At 36.5% G+C, this 10,111-nt stretch overlaps 2 protein-coding genes and 1 long non-coding RNA gene across 4 annotated transcripts; 2 read left to right on the top strand and 1 right to left on the bottom strand.

Moving 5' to 3' along the window:
* The first annotated feature begins 402 nt into the window (after positions 1 to 402).
* Positions 403 to 1,572, top strand: LOC142537758 (fasciclin-like arabinogalactan protein 3). Its single transcript, XM_075643253.1, has 2 exons — positions 403 to 771; positions 1,001 to 1,572. Exons 1-2 carry the CDS (start codon positions 442 to 444, stop codon positions 1,505 to 1,507), a joined length of 837 nt encoding a protein of 278 aa, XP_075499368.1. The 5' UTR covers positions 403 to 441; the 3' UTR covers positions 1,508 to 1,572.
* A 1,639-nt stretch (positions 1,573 to 3,211) lies between these two features.
* LOC142531455 (uncharacterized) lies at positions 3,212 to 8,102 on the top strand. Of its 2 annotated transcripts, XR_012816301.1 has the most exons (8): positions 3,212 to 3,519; positions 3,671 to 3,709; positions 3,944 to 4,628; positions 5,775 to 5,909; positions 6,003 to 6,204; positions 7,398 to 7,519; positions 7,597 to 7,876; positions 8,004 to 8,102. It is a non-coding gene; the product is annotated as an uncharacterized LOC142531455 (long non-coding RNA). The 2 variants fall into 2 exon arrangements; XR_012816302.1 differs by lacking the exons at positions 3,212 to 3,519; positions 3,671 to 3,709 and adding an exon at positions 3,780 to 3,830.
* LOC142531447 (glutamate receptor 2.2-like) lies at positions 4,112 to 8,507 on the bottom strand. The gene is made up of 5 exons (XM_075637570.1): positions 8,234 to 8,507; positions 6,504 to 7,843; positions 6,031 to 6,352; positions 5,484 to 5,902; positions 4,112 to 5,370 (listed from the first exon to the last, which is right to left on the bottom strand). Exons 1-5 carry the CDS (start codon positions 8,505 to 8,507, stop codon positions 4,699 to 4,701), a joined length of 3,027 nt encoding a protein of 1,008 aa, XP_075493685.1. The 3' UTR covers positions 4,112 to 4,698.
* Positions 8,508 to 10,111: the final 1,604 nt, after the last annotated feature.

Raw genomic sequence — 10,111 nt, forward strand, 5'->3', positions numbered from 1 at the left:
GAACAAATAAGGGAAACATTTAGACATTTCTCATTGTATTATCAACACTCGTTTCACTGTTTTTAAGTATTCGTTTCACTTTTTAAGCAACTACTTTCTCGCTTTTTTGCCTGAATTTGACATATCACATAATATAATTAGTTATATGTAATTTTGATTTCACCGTCTAAAAATAATTCGATTTCATTACTATCACACCTGCAACTCACACGTTCATCGTCGTAGTATATATAAGTATATAAATAAAATACATACAAAATGGTAGAAAATGTTAATGCATTAAAATCCATCCAAACTCTGCGGATGAGAGACGTTCCCTCTCTTCCTCCTTCCTCACAATCATAATCCCTCCAGTGTTCTATATATATACACACACACAATCCCCAAAAATATTCCAATATCAGCGGAGGCTCGTTTTCTTGCTTACCTTTTCCAGCAAAAATGAGCCCCTCCACAATCCTCGCCATCTCGGCCGTGCTCCTCCTCTCGACCGCCACCTCCGCCTTCAATGTCACCCGAATCCTCAACCAATACCCTGATTTCAGCGAGTTTAATGGCCTCCTCACCAAGACCGGTCTCTTTGCAGATATAAACAGCCGTGCGGCCATCACCGTGCTTGCCCTCACCAACGACCATATTGCAGAACTCGCAGGCAAGCCCGAGGATGTTCAGAAGCGTCTGCTCAGTACCCACATTGTGTTGGATTATTACGATATCTTGAAACTCAACAAGCTTAGGGATACAAAGACAATTCTCACCACACTTTATCAGGTCCATATTTTTTAGTTTTAATTGTTAAACTCCAATGATCTAAAGAAGGATACTAAATAATATATTTGAGGTTCATGAAAAATGATTAGACCCTCCCCACCCGACGTGCATTGAAATATTATTGGAGCGCATGAATTGACATCCAATTAAAGATGGTTTCATTTTATATATCTAAGTTTAATTTAGCTTGGAATAACCCGAAAATCATAACTTTTGTTGCTGTCTATAGTCCACCGGTGTTGCCGATGACATGCAAGGGTTCCTCGACGTTATCCACAAGGCGGACGGGAGCATCGTCTTTGGCTCAGCCATGAAAGGCGCCCCACACGACATCAAAGTGTTGGGCTCCGTCGCTTCACAGCCATACAATATCTCCGTTCTCAGCATTTCTAAACCCATTTTCGCACCAGGAATCGACGGCTCCTACAAGCCAGTTTCAGCACCGCCCCCGAAAGCTGCTGCTGCTCCAGCCAATAAAGTGCCTCCTCCTGCTGTTGCTGAAAGCCCCGAGGAAGAGGTGGCCGATGCTCCCGCTGAAGCTGACGGCCCTGTGGCTTCCGACGCTCCTGCTAATGCTCCTGCGGCTGACGCACCTGCCGATGCTCCGGTGGCTGACGGCCCGTCTGCTGATGCCAATGATCAACCCAAACCCAAAAGCGCAGCGGGGAAACATGTGATTTCCGGCATGTCTCTTGGGTTCGTGGTAGCGTTGGCTTCATTACTTGTAATTCATTAAATTAAAGTATTGGTTGTTAAGGATCGATAATTTAATGAGAATTTTGTGGGATATTTGTTTTGAATACATCATTGAGAAAATTCAAATAGATTTTTTTTTAAAAAAAAATTGTCGTTTAGAGTTCTTACAAGCGATTATCAATTTTATACTTATGTTTTGCACGCATGAGTATATATATTTAATGATTTTATTTTGCATAGCTTTTATAACAATTATATATCTTCGACATAGAAAGGGATATATACACAGCTAAGAATTTTGAGTCTTTTTTTTTTTTTTGCTCTTTTCGAAAATGACCATCATTTATCTTAAAAACATGTAGTTTGTACTCCATCTAATATTATCCGATGCATATGTGAATTAGCAACTAGTATATATAATGGAGATGAAGGATTTTTCTATTGGAGTATCGTTTTTCGCACACAAAGCACAATGAAGTTTAAAATTTTTAATTTTCACGTTTAAAACGTTCCTTGAACGTCATATGATTTAAACTATTCATAAGGTGTATAGATCTGATTTACCTTTATATATATACCACATGCTCTAACTATTTTGGGTTTTAAGCGGATATAACCCTTCTTATAAATCTATACGAACATATATTAATTCTCATTCGATTCAAATCATGTCAACGATCAGAAACTTTGTAAATCGTATAGATTGCATTAGAGATCTAAACGAAGTTTGTGTCGAGATTGAATAGCCGAAATTTCATAAATCTAGCAGCATAGGGGCGGCGACGCAGTGGAAGGATGGTGGCCGAAATATTTTCTCCAAAATATAGGGGTGACTGATTTTCCTTGTGAGGAGAGGGAGAGAAGAGAAAAAATTTTATGGACAAAATTTGAGTAGGTCTCTTGTGAGACGGTCTCACGAATCTTTATTTGTGAGACTTGTCAACCATACCGATATTCACAATAAAAAGTAATACTCTTAGCATAAAAAGTAATATTTTTCATGGATGACCCAAATAAGATATCTGTCTCACAAAATACGACCCGTGAAACCGTCCCACACAAGTTTTTATGTAAAATTTATGTTATTTTGTATAACCCTTAATGAAATATTTATAAGTTTTAATTTATGATATAATAAGAAATCCTACTTGAATTATGATACAATAGTTACATTATTCAAAATCTCTCATATATCTATTTTCTACTCTTGAATATATATTTATCTGTATATCCACATATATATATGATATATATAACTTTTATTTACTTACTCAATTAATTAATTAATCTATTCTAGACTATTTTATAATGTTTTATGAGAATTTTACACTTAGTAGTTATCAAAATTAATATTATTATTTAATTAAAAGATTCTAAATTTACTAAATAAATAATTGTGAACTCGTTATAATCTCGATCGATGATAAGACAGTGCCGATGTGTCAAAGGTACACTTCTCGCAACCAAAACGTAGAAAATAAACTGGCTCTGATACCATTGTTGGAGTACCGTTTTTTCGCACCCAAAGTGTAGTGGAAGTTTAAAAATTTTAATTTTGACGTTCAAAGCGTTTCTTGGACGACATATGATTTAAAATACTCATAAGACGCTAGATCTGATTTATCTTTTATGTATTTAAAGTTGACTCTAATTATTTCTATTTTTAAGTGAATATAATATTTCTTGTAGATTTATATGAATGCATCTTTCTCTTTCTTCCATCATCAAATTACTCTATGATCAAACTACAGTCGTAAAACAGATGAGGATGTGCTAAACAACTAGAGATGAGCTGAAGTTGGTGATATGCTATGGAGTTAGGGATGAGCTAAGGAGCCGATGATGTGGTGACGAGCTAGAAATGTGCTAAAGAGTTGTGGATGTGCCCAGAAGTTAGAAGTATGAAGTACATGACCAATGAAATTAACAAGAGTGAAGGCCTACCCCTATCAAGAGAGCTTCTAGCTGTTGTCTCGGCGGCGCGTGTGTTATTCGCCTGTGGTCCCCTACCAAACATATGTGGTCCGCATATTGTTATATAATAAATACTAGGTTTGAAAATTTTCATTTGTTAATGACTACTCTCATTTTCAAGGATGACTTAACTAAAGTGTTCATATTTTTCGTCTCTAAATTGAGCGTTGGAGAAACTTTGTCGAGAAAATCTCTCGACCTCCTTCTAACATTCCGTTCTTGATTTCAGGCTGGCCGTGGTTGGAAACTGTGACTCGGGTCAGTTCAGGTCTCGGAAAAGAACCATGCAATTTTAGTGAGTAAGAGTTATAATAAATAGATTCATAAGATTCGAGTTGATTAACCATTTTTGAGTTATAAATATCGTGATAGCTAGTTTGGAATAAAATGTATGAAATGGGTAGAATTGTTGGAATACATTTCGCTTTTTTTAGTAGAATTTTTGCATTTTGCAGAAATGAAATCCCCATAAAATTTCTGATATCTTTGCATTTATGTCTAGGTAAAATATCCCGAGTGGTTGGAAAATTGATTAATTGATATCCGATTTTTCTATCCTCCTCCGCCCCATAGTAGTGGTCGGACAGTTCATGGAGGAGGCTGGTCGAAAGTATATCAGCAATCGTTTCTTTGATCTGTTTTTATAATTATTCTTAATGGCCATTACCTGTTTGTTGAAATGTTTTCATGTTTTTCCTTCATATAATATAATTGACTCCCGCTGATTCACATGTCTTCAAATGCCAACATATGACGAAGAAAAACAGCAATGGAGAGCGATGAGTTGGAAAACAGATTTTCTGAAAGAAAATAAAATTCGTGCCTCCATCAGTGACAATTGACAAACTCCCTCCACCCATGTGGGTTTTAACTTCCTTTTGCTCCTTCCCACTAACTCTGTTACATTTCCCATTTTCCATTTTCTGTGACACTTTGTGCCATGCTCTACATTTGCTGGCTTGGCTGATTTCCTTGCTGTTTTGCTCATATGATAACTGATGTTTGGGACGAAACATGATTTTCTTTAAAGTTGCAGTATTTATTAATTATTGTCTATAAATTTTGACTAATGTCATTCAATCATACGCAATGTCATCTTCGATCTTTGCAACATTTCCAGCTGAGAAATATGGAAGAAGTGACTACCAAGTTCAGGGAGAATTTTATACAAGAATTAGATCAAGAAGGTACAGTACCAACCCCACAGTTGAGTACAAAATGTCACCGATAGAGTAAGCTACAATATGTCTAGCTCAGTTAGTTAACTGCCTGTGCTGAGGTTGAGATTATTTGATCATTATCATTTTGATTAGCTAGCTCAATTTCCGGACTTCTTGTCTTAGATGCTTCTCCTTGTTTATTTGCTATTGGATTATCCACTGAATTCCCCTGATCTCCTTGAAAATTTGTGGTCTGCCCTCTTGGACTTGAGAAAATTGGACTTGGTGGTTCATTAGTAGGCAGAGAAGCCAAAACGAAATCTGATGGACTTACATGATGATTTTGAGGTGATGAATACATTGCCATGCCCATTGAGTCGTCCCTACATTTATTGTCTTTCTCTATAAGTCTAGAGTTCTTGAACGTATGAGAAGAGAGATCTTTGTTGTCGAACCTTCGAAGTAACTCAGCCATCTTTTTCCATATTGTCGATTCAGGATCAGACCATTCTACGACATGCCAATGTTCACGAAGGAACATGACCACATATATCATAAAGACTAATATTTCAATTATTCCTACAATTAAAAAGAGCCCCCAAAAACTTCTGAGCCCGAGACTTTTTTGTGAATTCAAGGTGCTAGGGTCTGGACAGTTGGTCTTTCCTGAAAACCACTTTCTCTCAATTTCCACTATCTTTTTACTCTCCGTGACATTTAAAATTGCTCTTGAAACATCATGTACTAGAGGCGAACCAATTGGGAAGACCTGCACAGTACAAAAATGAAAAATTTTGAAACTGGATAGACTTGTGCAAGACTTCTTATAAATCGCAATAGTGGAAAGAAGGATGAAGAGGGCAAGGAAGGAGGGTCACTTACAAAGCCAAAGCCGCCAGCCTTATATGTGGGATCAACCATGATGTATTTTAAGCAGTATTTAGAAAGGAACAATTTTATGTATGGGATCTCATGAAAAGCTGCAGCTATACCACCATTTTCACTTCCTTTGGAGAGAAGTCTATCCATTTCTTCTGGAGAGTTAAATTCCACAATTCTGGAATCATTGAAATTCAAGTGTTTCAGATATTCTAATATGAATGATCCTTTATTATATCCCACATAATCCTTGTTTTCAAGAAGCATGTTGACATCTGTGACCTTCGGCTGCAGCTTTTGAACTGTTAACATGGAGGCAAGACTGGCAGTATAACTTTGGGTTAGTATAAGAACCACCAAGAACCATATGATCAGCACAAACCTAGCCAAGTTGCTTATCACCCTCTCCTCTACAAAACAATGTAAGTGGTGAGTACAAGACTTAAATATTATATCATCTTTTATGTTATAAATCATGTAACTAAATGATCAGTAATGAACCCGTTCCCCATGTTTGCATAGCTAAAAGTTTTGGTTTAACGAATGATGGATGACTTACTGTGAGAAAAGACCATGGTTGAGAAAGAAAACCAGAAGATCATGCCAACTTGATACCAAGGGGGCCCCCTGAAATCTTCATTTATGCGATGTTCCAGAATCCAGATCAAAAACCCAATAAAAACAAATGAGCAAAAGCTTGTTAACCAAAGTTCCCAAGTCAGAGGTTTTACAAATACCCATGCATTTTTGCTCGTATCTTCTTTTATCGGTACAACCATTGAAACACCAGAAACTGAATATGGCAGTGTGAAATCAACATATTGTGACCTATTTGCTAAAATAGTTACATCTCCAGCAACAGCATCATAGTTCTGTTCATTGATCAGAAAAAAAGGTTAGCAATATATTCAATTACATGTTAAAATAGTGCAAGCGGCATACTGCTTTGAATATAAACTCTTACTGCCCTCCCCCCTCCCCACCCCCAAATAGTTGAAAGCAGTAGTGTTGATTGATACTCACTCCTAGGTATACTTGATATGTCAGATCATTGTTACTACCAGCCTTCTTGTGGTCAGGTGTTGCGAATGGAATATATTCATATGGTACAGCATATGGGAGTGCTGCCATTACTGCATCAAAAACATCTATGCAGTAACCCTCAACAGTTGTTGAATTATCAGCATTCCAATTGATACGAACAAACTCTGTGAAACCCATCTTTACAGGCACTCCTACTTTAAGTTTCTTCCCATTTGTTGGAATCACCCAGCCTTTAGATGGAGATGTTTTATCACCTGGCCACAAAGTGGATCCTAAGTTGAACTTGGAAGTGGAATATTTTTTTGTGTTAGCATCTGTGAAGTTAAGTTTTCTGGTAATTCCATATTCTTTCCTCCAATATCCTACCACCCGAACTGCAGGACTGACAACATTTACTATTTCATAAGGAGGTGATCGGAGTTGCCTATCATCTAATCGAAACTCTCCAGAAAGTCCTCTGAATGTAGTTCCTGATAAAGCTTGAATAAGTTTAGGTCCCGCATTAGAGACCCCAAAGGCTTCAAGATCAGTAGAATTTCTTGAGATATCTGCCTTATCAAATGTAGCATTTGTGAGTAGTGCTTTCTCGGCTGCCATGGCTAATGCTATGGCCGAATCATATGCCCATAACCCAAAAATGTTCAATTCCTGGCTAAGAGCCATTGGATTATTTTGCTGAAGCCTTACCTTGTATCGTATTTTGAAGTTTTTAAGCTCTTTTGTATTTGGAGTATGAGGTTGTACACCTATTACTCCAAGCATAACCTCCATGACAGAAGGGTCCATTGATTTTATTTCATTTGCCATGCCATCAGTTATAATCCATACATAGTCTTCACTCATCATTCCTAATTGTTCTGCTTTCATGAACAGGCGGGAACCTAGAGTAGCCCGCATATGGACAACAAAAACTCTTGTTTGCATTGCCATCAACTTATAAAGCTCTGTAAGAATCTGACTGTCTGTTGCTACCGGTGGAACAACACTTCTGTAAGGTACTCGGGCATTTACCTGTTCCAAAGCATCAGTCAAATATGGTACAATCCCTTCTCCAAATTCATTATCCTCGTAGATGGGCACGACTTCTCGCCAGCCGAAGGCTTGAATTATTCCAGCAATGGCTTGTACCTGGGAAGAGTCATCTAGATTTGCACGGAAGAAATATGAACTTCGAAATGATGAAAGAGAAGGGCTCGTTGCTGAAAATGTAATGATGGGAACTTGAGCTTTTTCTCCAAGAGCAATCAAGAAGTTTGCCTGTGTTGAGAACACGGGACCTATGATGGCTTGCACTTCGACATTCTTCAGTAGGTCTAGAGCTGGATTTCATGTGCAAGGGTGGTCAGACAAAGGTAAAGTTGGCTACTAAGTTTGTGCTATTTTCAAGTGTGTTAAATGGTTTAAATATCAAAATTCTGTAATCAGTTTGAACCACATGGATACCAATGTTGTTTGATGGTTGATTATCGTTTCATGCAGTGTTTCAGGTATTCTGTTAGTCGATGAGATCATGCAGAAAAAGGAGGACTTGCATGAATACTCCAAACTCCGAGAACGCATGGCTAATGAAACGTCAAGGTTATCATTATTGTTGATAAACTATTCTGTATCATATAAATAAGTTAATTTTTTTTAATGAATGTTGGTGTAGATTTTTGCACCTAAAAAGAAAAAAGAGAAAGTTGCAGAATTTTCGGCTGTTGTAGTACCTGCAGCTGCTGCCCCAACCACACTTCCTTTGGAGTCCCTAGCGTTGAGAACTAGCCTTGTCTTATAATGTATATTTTTACCATAAAAATCTGAAAGTGCCATTGAAATACAATTCAATCCCATTTCCCCAACATAATCACCCTTGTCCAGTATCACCCCCACCCTTACAGCGATAGGGGTGGCCTCTACCAAGGTCATTCTTGTAATTATGCACACAACGAAGAAAAATAGTGCATGGAAAATGGCAATTTGCATACAAGTTTTTTGCTTCATTTCATTAATATTCGAGCCTTTTCAGAGGGATCGAGGTAGTTTATATAGGTGGGAATTATTTAAATTATATTATATTAATAAAGTAAGTAAAATTATATGGCTTAATAGTGATTCGAAGTCTACTTTTGGTCAACTGATTACTTAATCGACCTTGTGGGGTTGAATGTCTAGTTTTTCAGGCCTCCACCCAACCAAGTTCCAATAAAGACAACTTTTTTCAATTTTAACTTTCATGTCAAAACGTCCATCAGTTTGGACAACGAAGTTGTAACATAAAAAAAACACTTAAATAAATTCAAAAAATTTAAATTATTTTATTTTAAAGAACAGAAACGGTGTTGACATTTAGATAAATGTTGAAAAATATTTTTTTTTTATATTTTTAAATAGAAATATAACAAAATCTAATGACGCCTATGTACTCTTGTTCATTTTACATTAGTATTATATCGTAGTTAAGTTACTAATTATTCAAATGGGATTAGGCCGATAAAAGAAACCTGATAAAAATAATTAAATTATACTCCAAAAGATTACGTGCAAAAAACTAATTTCTTTTTTTTTCCAGAAGAGAATATTGAATATAAATTTTAAAAAAATTTGAATTGAAATAGTCGTCCTTCTAAAGTCTGCTCTGCTCCTAGCTTGTTGGAAGGTTCCAAGTTGTTGGTATGTTTAACCGTTGATTTTGACTCTATCAAACTTGGATTGAAGTTGACAATGATCAGTGTCAAGATCTCAATCTGTCTCTCTCAACTCATGTTGGTCGTAAACTGAATTTGATCCGAAAATTCCGAGAAATTTACATTTTATTTGAATTGAATTCTTGGTGTTTTAGTTAATAATACGCATGATTCTCTAGTTTGAATCATTTTTTGACAGAAGAAGGAGAGTTGTTCATTGATCATAAGTCGAATTTCGAAACCGACAACATTAAGTTGTCGTTCATAAAAATTGTATCGACAAAGTTTAATATGGCCGGATCGCGATTCTGTGAAGTTGTATTCTGAGGTGTAAATTGACTAATGCGATGCATTAGATTCAGTCATCAAATGAATCTTCCGTGAAGTCAATTGTTCATGCTAAAATGACACATCTTGCCGACCAATCTGTTCAAACTTTGGAAATTTTTGTTAAATACTATTGACTTTGAGTTGCAAAGTTACTGAATCAATACATTGTACTTGCTCGTCTTCTATACGTTTTTCAATGAATACATATGGGATTTCCGACCTCAAATCAAACCATAGAATATCATACTCTATAAATTTCCCATCAAAAAGCTTAGTTACTTAGGTTTGAAATCATGGGACAAATTATCCACTCTACCCATTATGTTAATTAAACTTGTTGCGCTATACCTTCAGTTCTTGCCGGTGTTCGAGGCAGATGATTAAATAAGGATAGAATTCGAATATGTTTGGTTCATTGATTAAGTATTCTATTTTTTAAACACACGTTTGAACGAATTCATCGAGTTAATCGAATTATGAACACAAGATGGTCTGGCATGTTGCCGATACCCACCATCAGTGTAGTGCCGATAAGGTAACAAAAGGTCATTATGGTTGATAACTCGAGATAATTTAAAAAGAGAGGAGATG

Source organism: Primulina tabacum, chromosome 2 (assembly GCF_025594145.1).
Source record: "Primulina tabacum isolate GXHZ01 chromosome 2, ASM2559414v2, whole genome shotgun sequence".
NCBI classification, from domain to species: domain Eukaryota; kingdom Viridiplantae; phylum Streptophyta; class Magnoliopsida; order Lamiales; family Gesneriaceae; genus Primulina; species Primulina tabacum.

Excerpts from the sequence above, each read along its gene's own strand:
- LOC142537758 (XM_075643253.1), top strand. The coding sequence starts at position 442 with ATGAGCCCCTCCACAATCCTCGCCATCTCGGCCGTGCTCCTCCTCTCG. Across the intron at positions 772-1,000 it reads TTCTCACCACACTTTATCAG|TCCACCGGTGTTGCCGATGA; the intron begins GTCCATATTTTT and ends TGCTGTCTATAG.
- LOC142531447 (XM_075637570.1), bottom strand. The coding sequence starts at position 8,507 with ATGAAGCAAAAAACTTGTATGCAAATTGCCATTTTCCATGCACTATTT. Across the intron at positions 7,844-8,233 it reads GGTTGGGGCAGCAGCTGCAG|CTCTAGACCTACTGAAGAAT; the intron begins GTACTACAACAG and ends CATGAAATCCAG. Across the intron at positions 6,353-6,503 it reads CATATCAAGTATACCTAGGA|AACTATGATGCTGTTGCTGG; the intron begins GTGAGTATCAAT and ends ATCAATGAACAG.